At 36.8% G+C, this 22229-nt stretch overlaps 1 protein-coding gene across 3 annotated transcripts; it reads left to right on the top strand.

Annotated features, from left to right (window-relative positions):
• The first annotated feature begins 1336 nt into the window (after positions 1 to 1336).
• LOC137744755 (protein SWEETIE-like) lies at positions 1337 to 20561 on the top strand. 3 transcript variants are annotated; one of them, XM_068484550.1, is made up of 48 exons: positions 1337 to 1763; positions 2117 to 2324; positions 2559 to 2665; positions 3041 to 3277; positions 3398 to 3487; positions 3583 to 3670; positions 3799 to 3860; positions 4174 to 4278; positions 4837 to 4926; positions 5048 to 5128; positions 5378 to 5446; positions 5558 to 5683; positions 6581 to 6684; positions 7048 to 7180; positions 7305 to 7411; positions 7638 to 7748; positions 7909 to 8076; positions 8236 to 8322; positions 8469 to 8562; positions 8702 to 8770; positions 8846 to 8968; positions 9049 to 9117; positions 9203 to 9307; positions 9452 to 9540; positions 10057 to 10213; positions 10829 to 10978; positions 11209 to 11258; positions 11386 to 11485; positions 11584 to 11640; positions 11724 to 11791; positions 11890 to 11983; positions 12251 to 12447; positions 12937 to 13081; positions 13184 to 13252; positions 13887 to 13943; positions 14150 to 14236; positions 14346 to 14474; positions 14577 to 14780; positions 14863 to 15324; positions 16526 to 16591; positions 17361 to 17458; positions 17566 to 17656; positions 17827 to 17965; positions 18217 to 18527; positions 18614 to 18748; positions 18837 to 19001; positions 19095 to 19220; positions 19414 to 20561. In XM_068484550.1, the coding sequence occupies exons 1-48, from the start codon at positions 1599 to 1601 to the stop codon at positions 20407 to 20409; spliced, it is 6840 nt and encodes a 2279-aa protein (XP_068340651.1). In that variant the 5' UTR covers positions 1337 to 1598; the 3' UTR covers positions 20410 to 20561. The 3 variants fall into 3 exon arrangements, with proteins under 3 accessions (XP_068340651.1, XP_068340650.1, XP_068340652.1); XM_068484549.1 differs by having other exon boundaries at positions 17563 to 17656; XM_068484551.1 differs by lacking the exons at positions 1337 to 1763; positions 2117 to 2324; positions 2559 to 2665 and having other exon boundaries at positions 3232 to 3277; positions 3395 to 3487; positions 17563 to 17656.
• The last annotated feature ends 1668 nt before the right edge of the window (positions 20562 to 22229 follow it).

Here is a 22229-nt window from a genome sequence, read left to right as displayed (position 1 = left end):
AGTAAAAGTAAAGTGGGTAATTTTTTTTATTTTTATTTTATCAAACGATATATTTTGTTAAATTATATGTTGGATTAATTACTGATGAGATTTGAACCTACGGTGTCATGTAAGAGCTCAACACCTTTTCATCATTGTGATAAAAGGCCACTTGCTAAAGGGAGCAATTTTTGACACATTCAGTTTTTACCAATTTGCCTCTTGAATTTTATAATCACTTTCAGCTTGTGTCCTAAATTAATTTGTTGACCATTTGGGGACATGAACTATTATAATTAGCCACACTTCATAGTCAAAGCAAAGTTTTAATTTTTCACTACAAATTGTGTTAAAGACATCAAATTTAAAGTCTCACACTGCATATTGGTGTTGGATTTGATTTTATGGCTCAAATTGGTATGAAATGTGTCTAACATTTGACATTGTTATATAGAAAATTAGATGAAATTCATACAAATTTAACAAGAAGAGGAAATTTGGCTAATTAAAATAGTTCAAGTCCCAAATCTTTCAAAAGTTTTGAAATCGACCAAACTGTTTTGGTCGGTTTAGTTTGATTTTTAAAAACCAAATCGACCATATATTTTTCAGTTATTAATTTTATTTATTTAACACATGTCAACATATTATAAGTTATTTGGTGATTATTATACACATATTTTTTAGTTGTAGTTATTATTAACAATTATGATATTTGTTTGTACATTTTGCCTAGATTGTAACTAATAAGTCGCTTGCCAACATGAAATTTTATTTAATTGGAACTTTTATAAGTTTGTAAAATTAAAACTTTTATAAGTTTGGACGTTTTTATTGATATGTTGGAATAGACATAAATTAACCAAACTATACTATAATTTTAATCATGGTATTGACCAAAACTAAATCAAACTAAACTGTTAAATGCTGATTGGTTTGATTATGGGCTGGTTTGGTATTGATGTGTTTTGAAAAAAAACTGTTTTTTGTTGTGCTGTGAGAATAAGCAGCTGTGAAATAAAGCAACATGAGTGTTTGGTAAACTTTTTTGTAAAAGTGATTTTGAAAAAAAATAATAATATTATAGTGTTTAATAAACTTTTATGCGAAAACAGATGTGAAAAAGCTGATTTTTCAAAGTTGGGTTTCGCAGTTTGTGTTTTTGGCTTTTTTTTCACCTAAAATTGTGAAAAAAAGTTGAAGCTGAATGTTTATCAAACATCCCAGCTTTTTTTTATAATCATTTTTTTTAGAATCACTTCACTACCAAACTAGGCTATATTTTGTGTGCCAAACCGAACCATTAGAACATAAAGTTTAGGAGGGCAAATTAGAAGATTCGCCAACGGAATTGGGTGGAAAATTGAAATGTGAAAAAACTCTCATTCCCTGCTTTTTGGTCCCAAAGAAAAGAACTTGCTCTCTGCGTCACTCCACCACCACCTGCATCGCGCGCCGTACCTCCTCAACCAGACTGTACTGACCCCACAGACACCATGACGGTGAAGAGTCTTCGTCCCAGTCCAAATACCAGAGTTTCAATGTTGTTTACTTCTTGTACTGCTTGAGTTTTCTCAATCTTGTTCGTCTTCCTTGATCATTCTACTGCCGCTTCCACGATGGCGAAGTATGTGACAACAGAGAATGCCCCCCTCTCTCAGTTCGGTGTACTGGTAGCGCAATTGGAGTCCATAGTCGCCTCAGCATCCCATAAGCCTCCGGAGCCACTTCTATGCTTCGATCTCCTCTCCGATCTCATCTCCACCATTAACGAAGAGCCCAAGGTCCCTCTCACTCCATTATCTTTCCACTTTTACTCAGTTTTTATTACATTCTATTCTGCACCCCAATTACGATTTGATTTGGTATATATGTAGAGCCTCCTTCGGAATTAGACTTGATATTTTCCTTCCTTGTTTACCCATAGTACTGGCGAGGCGACTGAGGAATCCGCATCTTAATTTGATTGATTAGATCCTGAATTCTTGTAAATAGTTCAAATTGTAGGGGCTGAGTTATACATATCAGCACTTGGATTGATTAGATCTTTAGTACATTATAGTATTTGTAATGAGTAATGGATAAATTTCTGTACGTGTAAACTGTTAACGGTCGGCGTGGAAATGATGACTTGCAGGAATCCATTTTGTTGTGGCAAAGGAGATGCGAGGACGCATTATATTCCTTGCTTATTCTTGGTGCTCGGCGACCTGTCCGCCATCTGGCTTCAGTTGCTATGGCGAGGGTTATATCTAATGGAGATGGCATTTCTATATATTCTAGAGCGAGCAGTCTCCAAGGCTTTCTCTCTGATGGGAGAAGGAGTGAACCGCAAAAACTTGCTGGTTAGTTGAAATGACCGGCTGTTTCCACTTTTATGTGTATTTTGTGTAAACTGGTAATGTACCTCTTTGGTACGTAGGTTATCTGGTCTAACTCATAACCTGCTTCTATTTGTTTATATTTATGGTTTAACTCAGGCATTTTCCTGATTTAGTGCACTTAATGTTTTCCTTTTTCTGTTTTGTGTGTGTTTTGTTTTAACATTAATAATTATCATTTTGAAAACTATGATGTAGGTGCTGCACAATGCTTAGGAGAATTATATAGACATTTTGGGAGGCGAATCACATCGGGTTTACTTGAAACGACTATCATTGCCATGAAACTTTTCAAGTTTAACGAGGTAGTTTCATTGTATCTGCAATTTTGCTCTAATATTTTTAGCTTTTTTCCTTGTATTCTGTAAACTTTCATTATGAAAGAAGTGGAAAGGATGAAGTGTCTTTGTCATTTTCTGCACCAACTGAACAATGCTGCTTTTGGGAACTCTATGTTCACACTAACATTTTTTCTGCTTCAACTAGTATAGGACCCTATGGTCATTCCAAAATAGTTGGAAGTACTGGTCAAGACTCAAAATACTTTAATTAAGTATTCTCCCCCAAGTATCTCATAGGCTTACCATATGATTGAATATTGAATATACTTTATGTTTTCTTTTTGGGTTCTTGTTTTCTCTTGTTTGTTGCACCTCTAAGTTGAACTGCATGTAACTCAGGAATTTGTGAGACAAGAAGCTTTATATATGCTTCAAAATGCTTTGGAAGGCTCTGGTGGAAACGCAGCGGCTTCAGCATATACAGAGGCATTTCGTCTCATCATGCGGTTTGCTGTTGGTGATAAATCATTTCTTGTTAGAATTGCTGCTGCCAGATGTCTGAAGGCATTTGCCATTATCGGAGGACCGGGTCTAGGGGTGGGAGAACTAGACAGTTCAGCTTCTTATTGTGTCAAGGTAGATGCTTTTCATTGCCAAGTTTTCCTTGTTGGTCTTGTACTTCTGAGTGTTTCAAATTTCAGTCTTAAAGATGCCAATGTTATAGTTCTTTACTTACCCATTTGGCCGGTATAGTAGGCCCTTGAAGATCCTGTTTCATCTGTCCGTGATGCATTTGCTGAAGCATTGGGTTCGTTGCTTGCTCTTGGAATGAATCCTCATGCACAGGTTTGCATATGTTTCTGTGATATTTTTCCTTATCTCTTTGAAGTTTCATCTACCTAGGTCAACAATCTAACTGTGATGTGTTATATTGCTCCTAGGTTCAACCAAGGGGGAAAGGACCTTTTCCTCCAGCAAAGAAACTGGAAGGTGGTTTGCATAGGCATTTAGCTTTGCCTTTCACAAAAGGTATTTTTGTAGTTTTCCTGCCAGTGTGGGTGCCCACTGCCCCTACATTAAGACTTTTCCTGCTACTGAACTTGAAAGATGTTCATAATTCATGGGATTAGTGAAACTACAATTTTTCCAATGTGTAGTTGGAGCTCGGTCAAAGGACGTGCGAGTTGGCATAACCTTGTCTTGGGTATTCTTTTTACAGGTAGATGCTGATATTGACTTCCTCTCCTTTTTCTTTCCCCTCTCCTTTTGTTGTTCTGGTGAATCTTGAGTTGAATTCCATGGAATAAAACCATATTGAATAAGGATAATTTATTTGACAAGAAAGTGTTATCATTTAACAATATTTCTGCTGTTATCTTGGTTTCACTGCATTTAACGTCTGTTTTGTCTGGTGTTTTCCCCCTAAACCAGTCTGCCCTCTGACAGCCCTAGGTTGGAGTGGAGTTGCAGTTATTTAACATTTTGCCTGGGTAGTAGTGCATGCTTATCTATTATTGGATTGTATATTGCAGGCTATTCGTCTAAAATACATGCATCCAGATAGTGAGCTACAAAACTATGCAATTCAGGTTATGGAAATGCTTTGTTCCGATAATTCTGTTGATGCCTATTCACTGGTATTCTTCTACAAATTCATGGCCTTCAACTCTTTAACATTATGTAGATTCTCTTTTAAGCTGTCTTTGTAAAAAAAAATGATAAAATTGTTTCTCAAAAAAAAAAAAAAAAAACCAAAAACCAAAGCTTAGAGGCTACATTATTTGCATGAGTTCAATAACTTCAATTACAGGTTGTTTTATGCCGCCAACATGAACAATGTGATATATTTTCTTTAGCATTTTTGAGAAATAATTACCGATGCATGTCTAGATGTTCTGGAACTTGAAGGATGAATGTGTACTCAGGTTCCAAGGCTGTGATGCTATTTTTTCTCTTTAGCTGCTGAATAAGGATGAACTTATCAGTATATGAAGCATTACAAGTTTGATGCATCATGCATTGAAAAATAAGACAGTTACGCCGTTATGTACATGACCAAGCTTGTTATTACCTAAATCTGATGGATCCATAATATGAGTTACTGTAACAACTTCATTGATTGCTAATGTTGTCATGAATCTTCTTATTCTCTAATTTAAAGAACTGACCATTATCCCTCATTTGCTTTACTCAAGGCTTGTGTTCTTTATATCCTTCGTGTTGGTGTTACTGATCAAATGACAGAGCCTACGCAAAGGAATTTTTTGGGATTTCTTGGGAATCAGGTTATCTAAAATTATTTCCATTTTTGTTGTCATGGAGGTGTTCTTTCAATTAAATCTTCTGATGGCTACCCGTTGTTCTATGCCATCTGTTGGTAATTGAATGTTTTTATGAAACTTGCAGCTTATGTCTCTAGATGCCAGTCCTTCCATGAAAATTGCTGCCCTACGTACTGCATCATATACCCTGAAAACGCTGGGAGAGGTAAGTGTCTCTTCAATGATATATATAATCAATGATGACTTTTAATTTTTGTGTGGTCATACCGTTATTCACATATTGATCATCTGAGGAATTATTCCATTAAAATATTAATGTGGTATGTTCACATTATCAGTTATATCTTGAACATTTTTCTTGCTGATTAACATCATAGAATGGAAGAACACCATAATGTTAGTTGTTTCTCTTGTAGTTAACTAGGTACGTTGTGCTTGCTCCATCTATTTGCAGGTTCCTGTTGAATTCAAGGAAGTTCTTGACGACACTGTTGTTGCAGCAGTATCTCATTCTTCACAACTTGTAAGCTCATGATTTCTTTCTTACTTGAAGGCAAACGTCTTTGGTAGATTAAAAATTATTATGCTCCTTTCATTTCTCTTAGTTAAATTTTGATCGATAATCTTTTGTCAGGTTCGAATTGAGGCTGCTTTGACATTACGTGCACTGGCTGAAGTTGATCCCACCTGTGTTGGTGGGTTAATTTCTTATGGAGTGACCATGCTGAATGCTTTGAGAGAAAATTTGGCATTTGAGAAGGTGCGATGTGATGTTGACTGTTATGCCTTCTCGACTTCATTTTATTGATTTCTGGTCAATTTATTTGTCTTATGATAATATATGTAGCTTATGCATTCATTTGCAAGTTTTGAAAGCTTTTGTTGGTGGTAGTAGTAGCTGTTGTTGCTTGTTTGTTTTGTTTTGTTCTGTTTTTGTTTGTTCTTTTACCAGCATGCCTATGTCAGTCATAGTGCCTTATCAAACTATTCCTGTTTATCTTGATGGTAATTGCCCAGATTTTCTCGCTTCCTGTTTTCTGCTTTCCGGTAGTGGCTTCATATTCTAGCTGCTATATGTTCTTTTTGCCTATGCCACAGTTTTTCATGCTGTCATCAAGTGCAATTGGCTTTATTGGCATTGTCCAATGGGGATGGGTTAATAGAGTCCAGAATTGCGGGTAGCCAGATAAACTGATACCAGCAAATATTTAGGAAATAGAGCCAGCAAGGAAAAGGAAGAGGCAACTATGGTCTCAAGTCCTCAATTATTTGGAAGTGCTGATCGTTTGCTTAATTTTTGACCTTTGACATATTTTGTGATTACCATTTGAAGACAAGGGTCTGGTAACCTGAGCTGGTGGTATTTCTTTCAGTTGATGCTTCTACATATAGTCTCCCACGTAAATTACTTCTTTTTGCCATATTTTATTGGTCCTTCTCATGAAGCATCCAACTTTTTGAATTTCTTTTTTGAAATATCAATGTGTTTTAGAGCACAGTTTGAGGTTAGCAAACCACTTTTAGGAATCTTGGGCCAGTGGAATGATGACAAACTTTTCATTGTCATTTTCTGTTTGTTGATTGTAAGCATTCTTTGGAATGTTTCCTATTAACTATGGCATCTGTTAAGTAAATTGCTCTTGTTTATGTTTCTCAGGGGAGCACTTTGCAATTAGAGCTTGATTCTTTGCATGGACAAGCTACTGTCTTGGCAGCTCTGGTGTCCATTTCCCCAAAATTACCTCTCGGTTTTCCTGCCAGGTAATGGTGTCATCTTATTTTGTGTGTCCACAAGGAACAAATAAGAAGTAGATATCTATAGGAGATACCAGTCATTGGTGGTGTGGTTTAGCTGTAATAGAAGAAAAAGTAGTAGATACGTTGGTTATTTATCACGTTTTTTCTTAGCATCACTTGTCAGAGCAAATTCATTCTTTTTGTTTCCTTATCTTTAATTTGTTTTCTTTATGTCATATATGCTGCTGGGGGCCGTTGGATTCCACTGTTTCATATTTGGCGTAGATTTATGTTGTTATGGTCATTGTTACATTCAACCTGTTTTCTTTTCCAGTCACTGTAAACTGTTGGTTTCTTAAAGCTAGTTTTTACATGTTACTATCCCAGATTGCCCAGGTCAATCCTTGAAGTTTCAAAGAAGATGCTGACTGAATCTAGTCGGAACCCTCTGGCAGCTACAATTGAAAAAGAAGCTGGGTGGTTACTTTTGTCATCCCTGTTAGCTTCTATGCCAAAGGAGGTAGAAGATAATCCCTGTTTCTTTTAATCTACTTTTACCTTTCAAGTCACAGGCCAAGGAGCTTGTATTATTGAATTAAAAGAGAGATTATTTCTATGTTAAGGGATCTTCTTCATGCATGCAGGAACTTGAAGACCAGGTTTTTGATATTCTTTCCTTGTGGGCTTCCCTCTTTACTGGAAATCCAGAAGATGAAACTAACCATACTGGAGATTTGATAAGTAGGATTCGGTTAGTATGTACTGTATGATTTCTGTAAACAGGCTTATGTTCGTATATTCCTCAAACTCTCAGTTTACTGCACTTTCCTGCCTCTGTCTTTAAACTTTTGAGATTCTCTAGGTATAATGCATCAGTCATTGCAGTACGATTGAACTATCTGATAAAAGTTAGGGCTCGAGCATACATGACTAATGTCTTTTCCGGTGGTTAACACTTTCATCTTGCTGCCTTGTAGCATGTGGTCTGCTGCAGTTGATGCACTTACTGCATTTTTAAGATGCTTTCTTTCTCCTAATGATGGGAATAATGGGATTTTGCTTCAACCTGTACTTGTATACCTGAGCAGGTGAGTTTGTTCTATCACGATTTTGTTCTCTAATTTGTTCAATTCATGGTTAGTTCTAGTTGCTGCGTGTCTTGCTAGTTTCATATGCTCAGTTTAAGTCAGAAGCTGTGTTACTTTAGATCATGCTCAAAACTATTTTCTGAGATGAGATGGAATGCAGGGCTTTATCGTATATATCACTGATAGCGGCCAAGCAACTGCCAAATGTGAAGCCTGCTTTGGATATATTTATCATCAGGACATTAATAGCTTACCAGTCTCTTCCTGATCCAACAGCATATAAGAATGACCACCGCATGGTTCTTCAAATTTGCACAAGTCCATTCATGTAAAGTTAGCTGCCTATTTTACTGTCCCATCACCTTGCATTCGACTTTTATTTTCTTTGTGTCATAAAGAAAAGGGCATTAATTCAACTGTCAAGTCTTGTTTAAATGTTATTTTGTGTCTGACGTGGATGTTTTTTTCCTTGTTGCTGACATGAAAGAGAGGCTTCTGGATGTGAAGAAAGTACATGCTTGAGGTTTCTGTTAGACAAAAGAGATGCATGGTTGGGTCCCTGGATTCCTGGAAGGTGTCTACCTTTCCACCGGCTTTGTCTTAAACTATTACTGAACATTGTACTTTAATTTGGTCAGAGCTTCAGAGCTTTCAGTCATTTTCTCTGCTTCTTTTTTCAATTCAGGTGATATTTGTTTATTGGTAATTGTGTTTATTCAGAGATTGGTTTGAAGATGAACTTCGTGCTTTTCAAGGTGGAAAAGATGGCCTTATTCCTTGTGTCTGGGAGAATGAAATTTGTAGCTTTCCTCAGGTACAGTTTTTTAAGTCAGACAAGTTTATTTTAGCTTCTGCTAATGTGTTGAAGCTATTTAAGTCAGCTCCTGTACTTCATGTTAATAGAGACATGCTTCTGTCAATATTGATGTTTACTTTTTAACTTGCCAATGAAGCTGGAACCAGTAAACAAGACATTGGTGAACCAGATGCTCCTCTGCTTTGGCATCTTGTTTGCCTCGCAGGTAGGAAAATTTGTCATATTTGGACTTCTCTTACAAGTGACTGGTAGTTAACATCAGTTGGAACTAACATCCCAGGATAGTGGTGGGATGCTGTCACTTCTTGGAACGATTGAGCAGTGCCTGAAAGCTGGCAAAAAGCAACCATGGCATGCAGGGAGCATAACTAATATATGTGTGGGGTTACTTTCAGGATTTAAGGTGCTGGGTTTTCTTTTCTTATCGACTATATCTTGTTTTGCAATGTCTGACATCAACTCATATTTAAATGCTTTCCTCAGGCTTTGCTTTCCTTGCGTCCCCAACCATTAGCACTTGAGATACTAAACTCAGCACAGGCTATATTTCAGGTGTTTTTATAAAGATGTGTTATTTTTCAGGCAGTGTTGTTCTCACACACCATCTGTACTGACATTTGTTGTCCTAATTTAACAGAGCATTCTGGCAGAGGGAGATATCTGTCCATCACAGCGTAGGGCTTCATCAGAATGTCTGGGTCTTTTAGCTCGTCTTGGAAATGATATCTTTACAGCAAGAATGGTAGTTCAAACATATCAATGTCAAACATCACCTTTGTTCTTTGAATTTCAGTCGTGCTGCTGACTCTGCAGCTTTCCTTTTCTCGTTCTCCCTCTGCCCATGTCTTTCCTTCCCACTCTGATTCATTGTTTGGGTGACACACAGACTAGATCTCTGCTTGGTGACTTAACTGGGGCAACTGATTCAAACTATGCTGGATCAATTGCTTTTGCTCTTGGCTGCATTCACCGCAGGTGACATATTGAACTTCCTTTCAAGTTTGTTATGAATATTTACAGGGATATTCTTACTGGTACTCTTGAATCTTAAGTAGCATATAGAATGTCTATTCTATTGCTTTCTTTTGCTACCTCTTTCTATAAAAGAGATACATGCCTGAAGGCGGGTGTTGTAGTATCACACTTGCATTGCACCTCCCTTGGTATTGAATTTAAAATTTTCCTCAGGATCAGGTTGCAAGTCACAATTCATGAGTCATTTGCAGTTGATATCTAGTTCATATCCGGGGGAGGCAATTCTGATAATCACTTGAACTAAGTCTTTATATGGTTAAACTTTTGTCTGTTTATCACATCACATGCAGATTTTAGGATGAGTTGTTCACTCGTGGAGTTCTGCTATCATCTGATATCTTTGCTAATCTTTTTTTTTTCCTTTGATTTTTAAATTTTCAATTAGTGATCCTTTTGATGGGGATCTTAAGTAGAGGTTATACTTTATCTCAATGTCCTTGCATATTATGCCTGCAGTGCAGGAGGCATGGCATTGTCAACTTTAGTGCCTTCAACTGTGAGCTCAATCTCGCTGCTTTCTAAAAGTTCAATAGCTGGTTTACAGATCTGGTCTTTGCATGGGCTTCTGTTAACCATTGAAGCTGCTGGCTTGTCCTATGTATCTCAAGTCCAGGTAACTCATGTTTTTAATGGTTGTAGTGTGTTAAGTAATGCTGTTTACATTGGCATAATCGGAATACAAATCTTGGCAATAGATGAAAAGAAATTTGCAACTGTTGTGGTATCTTTTTAGTTTAGATTCACTTCAGCGCTCTTGTGAGATGGTAATGTCTTTGTTACTAATTGCTTTGTTATCTTGGATAAGTATGTTGTCATTGATTTAGACCTTGAAGTGATTTGAAAGAAACTGTTGGCATGCTTTGACCTTTGTATCTCTGAGGTAACATGATACTTTCAGGCCCTATGACAGATTCATTTGTAGACTATCAAAGGTATTGGTTATGGATAAATGACATTTGTTTGAATTAAGCTGTTGCCTTGTTTAACTGATACATTTGTGAGCAGTATTGATCTTTCTTGTATTGTCTACTGAAAAGTGATTGCCCTTGTATGAAGTATATAACTGATAGTGTTTTCACCGATAACCTTGAAGTTCTAACTCTGTGTATATTTTGGTAGGTTTTGTTGTTAGAGCAGACTATCATCTTAGATTTGTACCTCTTAGCAGATGAATTGTTAGTTTGTACTTGACTGAACAATGTTCTCTCGTCACATTTCTTCTCTGTAGGCAACACTTGGTCTTGCTCTGGACATTCTTTTGTCTGAGGAGAATGGATGGGTTGCACTTCAGCAAGGTGTTGGCCGTCTTATAAATGCTATTGTTGCTGTTCTTGGTCCTGAACTTGCCCCTGGAAGTATTTTCTTTTCACGTTGCAAGGTATTGTTATCGAAATTTTCCACTGCCTCTGAGCTTCTGCTGTAATACTAATATGTTTTATCATGTTAAGAATTGGCATATTTCAGTACATACTTATTAAGTTTTTAATTATTTTTTGGTGAAATTTCAACGGACTTACTTTCATCTCTTTCCATTTATATTATAGTTAATTGAATTCACAGACTGGTGTCCATTTGTTGATTTTTTTTTTCTAATTTTGATTTTTGTAGTCTGTTGTTTCCGAGATAAGCTCTGGGCAAGAAACAGCAATGATGCTTGAGTACGTATTCCAATTTATTCAACACTTGTTTAGTTTTCATGTAATATGTTCTCTTCTACAATTGTTTGTTTTGTTTTTGTGTTAGAGAATAGAAATTGGCTCCATTCAAAAGCTATTATTGTTGCAGGAGTGTACGCTTCACCCAGCAACTTGTTCTTTTTGCACCACAAGCTGTTTCCGTGCACACCCATGTGCAAACTCTTCTACCTACTTTGTCCTCAAGACAGGTTTTGTTTCTGTGGCTGGTGAAGTTCATATACTTATATATTTCTGCTCCTTTCCATAATATGAAGTTACCCTTTTTTTTCTTTCCATTTTCAAGCAGCCAGCGTTAAGGCATCTAGCTGTTTCCACTCTACGACATCTGATTGAAAAAGATCCGGTATGCCCTCATGTTACTTTCCATCTTCAAATATAAGTCTCATCACAATAAATCAGATCATTCACTGATTTTCTATCATACAGGTTTCCATTGTTGTCGAGCAAATAGAAGAGAAGTTATTTCACATGCTGGATGAAGAAACAGATTCCGAGTATTTACTGCACTTTTAGCCTGGTTTCTTGTTGACATTTATCTGTAGAGAGAGAGTGATGCAAGATAACTTATCTCCCCTTATTTTTATCCTTGTAGGATAGGGGATCTGGTGCGCACCACAATCATGCGATTGCTCTATGCATCATGCCCTTCCTGTCCATCCCATTGGATATCAATTTGTCGTAATGTGGTAAGCTTGTTTAGTCTGTTCTCTTTTCATCCAGAGTGTTATACAGATAGTATGTTTTGGATGTAAATTTTGAAAGAAAAAAAAAAGACAAACTATTTGGTATACTTGAATACTTCTATCCATTGAGCTTAGTTTCTTCTTGTTAATAGAATTATAGTACTTTGTAAATCAGTTTAATCCCCAATTTTCTTGATAGATAAGCATGTTTTTTGTCCTGTCTTGGAAAGGACAATTACTAATTCAGTGAATTGTCAAAATCTTTCTCAGATTCTTGCCACATCAATGCGAAGAAATGCTAATAGTAGTAGCAGCTTAGAAAATTATCCCTCAAAGGGTACAGAGGGTGACCCAAGTGTGAATTTTGGAGAAGACGATGAGAACATGGTTTCTAGCACCATAGGCCCCCATGGTATTCTGAATAGAGATAAACACCTCAGATACCGAACCAGAGTTTTTGCTGCTGAGTATGTGATGATATTTTCCATGCACTACCTGAAATGATGCATTAAATCTACTGCACACAGGCACACCCACAAAAGTGCCCAGAGTTCACACGTGTTGAAGACTGCAGCCTGTGTTTGTGTCGGGCAAGATTCCACAAGGCAGAACATAAACTTTGTATAAAATTGAAACTATCAAGTGCAAGATTATTATACCATGGACCTCAAGAAAATAATAATCAACGAAGCTTGGGATTGATTTTTAAGTAGCAATTCAAATATCAGATGAAAGAAATTTCATTGAGCATAAAATTAGTTTTAGTATGCATACGTTAGTGTACAAGCTAGAAGAACGGTGTAAATGTGCATAGGCCGTGCCTTTAGAAACCCTTTTGTGTTTGACACTTACCAAGGCACAAGCTCCCTCTTCCCTTTCAAAGAACTAGTCATGAACTTTTGTCTTAACTTGTGGTATTCTTCGTTTAATTGATTTAGTAATTTGTTGCTTTGTAGGTGTTTGAGTTACCTACCTAGAGCTGTTGGAAAGAATCCAGCTCATTTTGATCTTTGTACTGCTAGGAGCCAACCTACTAATGGACAGGCCTCCAGTGATTGGCTCGTCCTCCATATACAAGAACTTATAGCCCTTGCATACCAGGTACGGATGTCAAGTTTGTTTGTTCTTTTAAATTTTTACTATGTCCTATCAAATGCCTGAGGAATACATGTTAGAGCTGACATTTCTTGTTAATTTTCATAGATAAGCACAATCCAGTTAGAAAACTTGCAGCCAATTGGTGTGGGACTTCTGGGTACCATTACAGATAAGGTGAGTTTGTATAAGACATGCTAATTCTACTAGTTTATATGATATCGCAGCAGCACCACTTGGTTGGGTAGATTTAGGACTTCTTTAAATGTTTTATTTTATTTTTCATTTTTTCGTTATGTTTCTTAATTACTAATTGAGCAAAAACACCTCAGTCCTTTTGACCGTACAAGCGCTACATGTACACTGTAAGAATAGAGAAATTTGTAAAATAGTGTCATGAGTCATGCTTGACCTCCTAAAATCCAAGCCTTGCTCATATTCTGATATCTAATTGAATGTGATATGTTTCCTATATAGATCTTAATACCTCTTCTTCACATCATATTTTCTGATACATACTTGACTTTTATTTTCATTTTACCTAAATCTTTGAAATAGGAATTATAGTTTCTACTAATTACTACTCCCCTTTCATGTCTTGCTGTCTTTTAATTTACACCCCCTTTTTTTCTACTTCAACACACTCATTGGGCTGAGACAGGTGAGCACCCTATTGTCCATTCTATACGGGTAGCTTATATGTCACTGCTATCTAGCTGGGCAAAGTCTTATAATTTAGATATTTCTTGATTCTTATATCATGTATTTCGTTTTGTTCATATATATTTCTGTCTTGTGATGCTGGGAACAGTTTGAAAAGATACCTGACCCGGAGCTTCCAGGGCACCTCCTACTGGAACAGTATCAGGTATGTCAGAAGTGCAGCAAGTGCTTGTGATTTTCTTTCACTTGCTTCTATTAGATTCCTTGACAGAGATTTGAAATTGCAAAAAGATGTCCATTATCTCTGTTAAAGCTCCTTGGAGGGATTTGACAGATAGTTTCAGTTTTAGATTCGCTTTTACTGGGGGGAAATGGGGGTGTTTTTAATAATTGAGGCTGTATGAAATTCAGGCCCAGTTAGTATCTGCTGTCCGCACTGCCTTAGACTCGTCCTCTGGCCCTATTCTATTGGAAGCAGGCTTCCTGCTCGCTACAAAGGTTCTTTAACAAAGACAAATCTAACTTTATCTTTTCCTTGGTTTCTTCCCTATTTATTTAGTTTTTTTTTTGCGTGTAAGTGACAACGTGAAGTGAATTGTGATTACAGATACTAACTAGTGGAATTATTAAGGGCGATCAAATTGCTGTTAAACGCATATATTCATTGATTTCACGACCTTTGAATGAATTTAAGGACCTGTATTATCCTTCATTTGCAGAATGGGTCTCATGCAAGGTATATAAAAGTCATTGTTCAACTCTTGTTTTATTGTTTTCTTGATTAAAGGAATCCATTTTACTTTTTAAATGGAAAACTAATTTATTAATTGTGATGTAGATCAAGATAAGACTTCTTGCTGCTCATGCCTCTCTCAAATGTTATACATATGCGTTCTTGAGGAGACACCATAGTGGGGTTCCAGATGAATATCTAGCATTGTTACCATTATTTTCAAAGAGTTCAAGTATGCTTGGGAAGTACTGGATTAGTGTTTTGAAGGATTACAGTTATGTATTCTTGTGCTTGCATCTCAAGACAAAGGTCAGCTAAATGATAGGAAAACTGCTAGCTTTCATCCCTTGCATCTGTGCTTTGTTTTCACTAATAATTTCTTTCTTTACAGTGGAATCCATTTCTTGATGGAATTCAGTCTCCTCTGGTATCATCAAAGTTGCAACCTTGCTTAGAAGAATCCTGGCCAGTAATATTGCAGGCAATTGCATTGGATGCAGTTCCTGTGAATATTGAAGAGGAGGAGTATTCAAACTGCACTACTCAAAATAAATCAAGAAATAGCTTATTGTCAGGACATCGCATGGTAGAAATGGAATCCGAAGAATATCAGTTTCTTTGGGGATTTGCTCTACTGGTCTTATTTCAGGGCCAATATTCTACCCTTGGTGAACTGAAAAGTCCAATTTATTTCATTAAAGCTAGTAGCGGTGAAGATTCAGCTAGTGAAGAATTATCTTTCCCAGGAATTAAGTTATATGAAATTGCATTACCGGTTTTCCAGTTTCTGGCGACCAAAAGGTTTGCCAGTGCAGGATTTCTCACTGTGGACATATGCAGAGAACTGCTACAGGTGGCTATCCGTTTCCTTTTCTCTTTCTCTTATTAACTCCTTAATGCTCTAATGTGTGCATAGGCATCCTGTGAAAAGAGCCACATGTTGTCATATGCAGTTTTACGTAGGAAGTGATCATCTTCTATGCAGAAGCGTCTGAATGACTCATTTTACTACATTTCGCTAATCAACAACAACAACAACAACAAAGCCTTTTCTCACTAAGTGGGGTCGGTTATATGAATCCTAGAATGCCATTGCGCTCAGTTCTGTGTCGCATCTTCCGTTAGATCCAAGTTCTCTAAGTCTTTTCTTAGAGTCTCTTCCAAAGTCCTTCTAGGTCTTCCTCTACCCCTTCGGCCTTGAACCTCTATCCCGTAATCGAATCTTCTAATCGGAGCGTTAATGGACCTTCGTTTCACGTGTCCAAAACACTGAAACCGATTTTCTCTCATCTTTCCTTCAATTTCGGCTACTCCTACTTTACCTCGGATATCCTCATTCCTAATCTTATCCTTTCTCGTGTGCCCACACATCCAACGAAGCATTCTCATCTCCGCTAGACCTATTTTATGTACGTGTTGATGCTTCACTACCCAACATTCCGTGCCATAAAGCATTGCCGGCCTTATTGCAGTCCTATAAATGAAAAAAGAAGACTGTCAGATAAAATTATTAATTGTTTCTTCAAATCCTTGGATCCCTATATTTCTGCTCATTATTGTTTTCTTTCCTTTTAAAGTCATCATCTAATTTTAATCTGTTTATCAGTTACAAGTAACGTAAGGGAGTTAATGAGTTTGCAAGTCAAATAGAATAAGTTGTATTCTCTGCAATAGAACATCTAGTGCATCAAACATACATTGGACAACTGACATCTTTAATGACTTCTTTAATAAAAAATTCCACTCTCTTTATATATTTATAATTTGTAACATTTTCTAAAGATGCAGCATTACAAAGTTTATCAGTGTGGTGCGATGTGGTAGATTGCTTTAAGAGTGAATTGATTTGTATTCATTATTTGTGCTGTTGGGTATTCACGATGCCATATTCACGATGCTATCTGACATGTATCTTATGGGTTCCCTTTCCTTATGACTTGTGCAGTCACCAGTTTTGGTCTTTGTAGTACTAGTACTACCCTAACCATGCACAGGGCACCTGTTGACTTTGATATTCATGTAGTAATTCTTTATTTCATATTTGACTGGTGCAGGTTTTCTCATATTCTATGTGCATGGATAATTCTTGGGATAGTCTTTCAGTGTCTGTTATATCACAGGTAATTATAAAACAAAGAAGTCTTCTTGGATAATTTAAGGCCTTTTTTTAGGTATTATGATGAGTATTATGCTGTTTTTTTGCGTTGATCTTTCATATTCTAAGACAATACACGTGAAGAAGTTCTTACCAATTAATTGAGGCTGAATTATGTTTGGATTTTGAGTTGTTACCTCAGAATGTTATGATTCATTCGTTCATTCAGTTACTAACTATTCCAGTTCCTTTCGTAGCGTCCACCTGCAGGCTGCAACAGCCAACATGCCTTTTTACACTCCTACTGATATTATGAACCATTTGCACTTTGCTAAACTTAAGCTCTTTTATAAAAGCTTGTATGTGGATTTGCAGAACAATAATTTGATCCGCATAACAGTAAATTGCTTTTCATTTACTTATATTTTCTTTCATTTTAGTGCGTTAGCTTGGTAGGAATCATATCCTTTAATAAAGGTGGCTGCATATTTATGTGTTTAGAAAACTGTGGACCGGAGATTCCGAGTTGTAATGTCAAAAAGATTTCTGTATGTAAAGACCTTATAAGAGACTAGTTGTCTGTGTGTAATGTCAGTCATAGATTGTGTATTTTGGTTTTATTTTGATTATTCCAATTGTGAAGAACTTCCCTGAATCTTTTCATGAAGTGGACAACTTTACTTCTTTGGCCAGGGAACCTTCCATTCAAAGGACTTTACAAGAGATTAGTTCTGTGTGCATTTTGTCTTTGTCACAGATCCTGAATTGGTGTTTTATTTTAATTCTTTCAATAGATTGTGAAGAACTGCCCTGAATCTTTTTATGAAGTGGACAACTTTGCGTATTTGGCAATGGAACTTTGTTTGGCTTATCTTTACAAAGTATTTCAAAGGTAATGGAATCTATCAATATACAAATTTATTTTACTTTTTTTTAATTATTTTAAACCTCTGATATCACTCTCAATCAGCTGAAGGTTCATATTTTTGTGTTCAGTAGTAAGGCAATATCTTTGGACAAACCCTCGGAGGATTTGATATCCACATTATTTATCACTGCTAAAACACTCGTAAACTGTTTTCAACCAAAGGTCAGTAGGTGTGTTCATTGTTACTAGTTTATTTATATTGAATGGGAATTATTTCTAATTTATATAATTGCCGTGCAGTTTTTCATAACTATGCTTTTTACAAAATTCTGAACGACTGTATTAACCACTAATTTTTATCTTTTTGCTGAACTGCATGTTTTGGCACGCAGACACAGCTAATCTCTGCTGCATTGGCGTTTCTTTTAATTGGTTACAAGGGAATCAGAGAAGCCTCAACTGAGTTTTGTTTCTCCAAGGTGGACGATTTTTTCAAGTGCACAAGTCTATTATTGAAAAGCTTTATTGATGGTGAGCACTGTGACAATAAAACTGATCTGACCATTCTATTTATCTAATTTGAATAAAAACCAAAGTTCTTCCATATCCTCCATTTTCTTAGTTGTCAACTTACCTTCCAACATAATTTCTACACATATACATCCATTTAAGGCCTATTTTGCTTCTTTCCTTCTATATTCATATTAAAGATTATGCCAAATTTTATTAAAACAGTGGCTTCTTGATTAATAAATTTGGGCTAATCAAAATTCACATTGCAGATAAATCCGGTGTCAGTGAAGATGGTCTTCTTCATATGCAAAAATTATTGGGAACTTGTCTGAATGTGATAACTGATTTGACCGAGGATTGCATTAAGTCCATTCATCTGCAGGAAAATAAGAGATCTGACTTGCACATACTACTGCAAACAAAGCTTGCTTTCTCTCTTGAACAAACTATATCATTTGCCAAGTTGGGTTACGAAATAAATTATCTTGAAGAGAATAGAGATGGTGATTCCGTCTATTATACTATGTTTAAATACTGCACAAAATGTGTCCAAACTGTACTTACCGATTCAAATATACAGGTACATTCATATGCATTCTCTGTACTATTATGGTCATTTTTTCCAAGAATGTGACAACTGATAATATTTTTTTCTATTGTGCACAGGTTCAATCAATTGGTTTACAAGTGCTAAAAAGTTTGGTACAGAAAACCCCAAATGTGGAAGGCAACAATTTTTTAATGCTCTTTGTTGGGGAGCTTACAGCAGATTTTTTTGTGATAATCCAGAATGCTTTAAAGGTGTTTCAGACTATCCTTTTAGATAATTATAACCCCGTTTCCCTTTTTGTCTCTGGTATTTGTCGTTCTGAAGGTCTTCTGTTGACAGAAACCTGTAACTGAAAAATCAGCAACTGTTGCTGGCGAATGCTTAAGACTCTTAGTAGTGCTGCAGACACTTTCAAAACCTAGTGAATGCCAGAGAGGTTTTATGAATTTACTCCTGGAAGCCGTAATCGTGGTTTTCAAGGCTTCAGAAGAAGGTTCTTCACTGGTAATAAAATAAGCAGCCTCTAAAATTCAAAGTTTCAAACTGTCTTTTATCACGTGTTTGACTGATGGTTTTCCAATTATGCATCATTGACAGGAAGTCGATACATTAAGAAGCACTGCTGTAAGGCTTGTTTCTCATCTTGCTCAGCTTCCTTCGTCAGCAGTTCACTTCAAGGATATATTGCTGTCTATGCCTGTAACACAACGACAGCAACTTCAGGTCTCTTTTTCTTCTCTTTGTTGGGTGCTCTTGCTATTGCAGATTCAAGAATGGTATTCTATGCCGTTTATTGGATATGTCTTTCAAAAGTATTTTGCTATTGTTTTGGAACGAACTGGAATACTTGGGAGTCTCAGGCTCTACTTTTTATGGATGCTTACAAACAGAACTTTAAATCCCTTTGTCTTTTCAGGGGTTCATCCGTGCGTCTGTGACACAAGAGCATAATGCAACCCAGCTGAAGCCCACAACTCCGTCATTAGAGATAAAATTACCAGTTCCAACAGAGGCAAGCAAAGAGAAACCTCCACCATCAGCCACCACAGCGCATTCTCCTTCTGATGACCAAGAAATCGAAGAGGCAGAAGAGGATGAAGATGATTGGGATGCTTTCCAATCTTTTCCTGCCACTTTAAAAGCAGCTGAAAGTGAATCAAAAGGAGAAAGCACAGCGGAAGAACCTGACTTGGAAGTGAGTACACAGAGTGATTACACTCATGGAGATTCTATTTCGCAACCCATCAACAACGTAGATGCAGTCGACGATACAGACCATCAAGAGGCTGGTGAAAGGGAGGTGATATCAGATGCCCCTGATGGTCTAAAATCCCCACAGGGTAACGCACCAACCAACGGTACTGAGGCAGAAGAACCCCATGATCTCCAAACTAAGAGCGGTGTTAGTGGACCATGCGATGATCAGCAATTGGAGAGAGACGAGGAAGTGGTTTCCAGACAGGTGGGAATGACATCAGGGTCGAACCAAGTTACTGTGTGCATGCCATCCGAACTTCATCCTACTGATACAGAGGCTGAAGAAACCCATGATCTCCAAACTAATAGCGGCTTTGTCCCACCATGTGATGATCAGCATTTGAAGAGAAACAAGGAAGTCGTTTCCAGACAAGAGGGAATGGCAGCAGGGTTGAACCAAGTGAATGCTGAGCGTATGCCGTCTGAACATCCTACTGGAGATGCTGAACATATGCCAGTTGAAGTGAATTTAGACCATCATTTGCAGGGGGAAAAAGAGAACCCTGGCAATAAACCAGGCCAGGTATCATCGTATCCTCTACCACTTGAGGAAGTATCTGATAAAAGCGAAGACAAGGAAGAGGCAGCTATCGAAAAGTCTTGCCTCGAGCTGCCTGGAGAGAGCAGTAAGGTTAAAGATTCATCGGAAACCTAGACTGATGGCGCCAAGTTAAATTGAGAATTGTAATACTCTTTAAGTTAATGACACTATCGTACTACTTGTAAAGAGTGCAGAATGAGATTTTTGAAATGCTAATAACAGTTTCCATAATTTTAATCATATTTCAAATATCATAAACATTCAAACTCATAGCGAAATTGGTACCATTTAGTTTGAACGTTAAGCTGTTAATTGTTCAACTATAATATAATACCTTAATAGTGTAATCTAACGTCTACATCGTAAAGGGTAACAATGGTATAACGTTAAGGTAATTATGTATAATATTAAGATAATTAAGTAATTTTGGAGTGTAAATTTGAATGATCACAGTGTAACCTAATGTCCACAATGTAACGCCTTGGTATAGTAATACTAGCGTCATTTGGTGTAATTAAATATAAAGTTAAGATAACTATGTAACCTTAGAATCTAAATTTGAATGATTACAATGTAACCTTACTTAGACATTGTATGTTGACGTCTTGTTGTAACCAAATTAAGACGTCATGTAAATTCATAATGTTTCATAGTAGTAACATACGTATATGCTGTTTTAGTATGTCAATGATGTAATAATAAACGTTAATATTGTAATTCAATTATGTTGAAGTACAAAAACTTACCTTGACAATGTAATAGAATGTCCACAATGTAACTGCCAACCTTGTTATAGTAATAATCACGTCATTCTTTATTATTAACATGAATCTTATCATAATTATGTAACATTGGAGTGTAATTCTAAATAATTATAGTGTATTGGAGTGTAATTCTAAATAATTATAGTGTATGCTAAATGATACCGATGCCTTATTTTTTTTAATAAGGTAATCTCTCTAAATTCAAACTTATAGTTATGGGAGATAATATAGGTGGATTGTATTGAAAAATATATCATAAAATGGGACATGTTAATTATGTTTATTTATAATGACACATGGTATAGCACATTATGTTCCAGTTACAAATTTCTTGTTGGGTAGTGTTTTGTTCATGCAAATCTTGTTGCAATTAATTTTTATGGAAATTTTTAAACAAAAAAAAAAAAAATTGGTAGAAATAAAATTATAAAAGGTAGGTGATTTTTTTTTTCTTTTTTTTGTAACACAAGATTAAATTAATCCGGGTAAAGATGCCAAAGGTAAACAAGAAGGCCTACAGAGAGGCAAACAACCAAACATGGCAACAGAAAATAGGTAGAGGAAGGAGTCACAAGGAGACTGACGCCGCACCTAATGCAAAACGTTACTCCTCACACTACTCACAAACAAACCTAGTGTGGACAAGGAAGTCCATTACAGAGAACATGAACTAGGGAAGATGGAGGTCTGTCCATCCAAACCACATTGCACATTTCCCTACTTCGCCGCTACTCCAAGAGATGCGCAACTTTGTTGGCTGATCTTGGAATCCAAGACCAACGACAGTCATGGAAAGTCTCTTCCAATCTAACACACTGTGAAAGTACAGGGAAAGCGTCCCACCTGCCATTTGAGAGAGAATCCCGCAGACATGAGATTGCATCAGAGGAATCAGATTCAATTATCACTGAATTGCAACCCAATTGGTGACCCAACTCGCAGCCATGCTTAATAGCCAGCGCCCCCGCCATAGCCACACTCTCAGCCTTTATGGGATACTTATCTGCACCCAAAAAATGCCCCACATGGTCCCGTGCAACCACCTCAGCAAAACTCGAGCCCAAATTTGCATCCTAAGTAGCATCCACATTAATCTTAATGACCCCTGAGTTTGGAGGAATCCAAGTCATGGGAGTCACCGATGCTCGAGAACCAGGTATTATACGAGTG

This window comes from Pyrus communis, chromosome 9 (assembly GCF_963583255.1).
Source record: "Pyrus communis chromosome 9, drPyrComm1.1, whole genome shotgun sequence".
Classification (NCBI taxonomy): domain Eukaryota; kingdom Viridiplantae; phylum Streptophyta; class Magnoliopsida; order Rosales; family Rosaceae; genus Pyrus; species Pyrus communis.
Note: the sequence above shows the minus strand (reverse complement) of the source record. Positions and strands in the feature narration are given on the sequence as shown.

Bases quoted from the DNA above. Each gene is read 5' to 3' on its own strand.
- LOC137744755 (XM_068484549.1), top strand. From the start codon at position 1,599: ATGGCGAAGTATGTGACAACAGAGAATGCCCCCCTCTCTCAGTTCGGT. The intron at 4,279-4,836 runs GTATTCTTCTAC...GCTTTACTCAAG, and splicing joins CTGTTGATGCCTATTCACTG to GCTTGTGTTCTTTATATCCT. The intron at 11,259-11,385 runs GTACGTATTCCA...TTATTGTTGCAG, and splicing joins GAAACAGCAATGATGCTTGA to GAGTGTACGCTTCACCCAGC.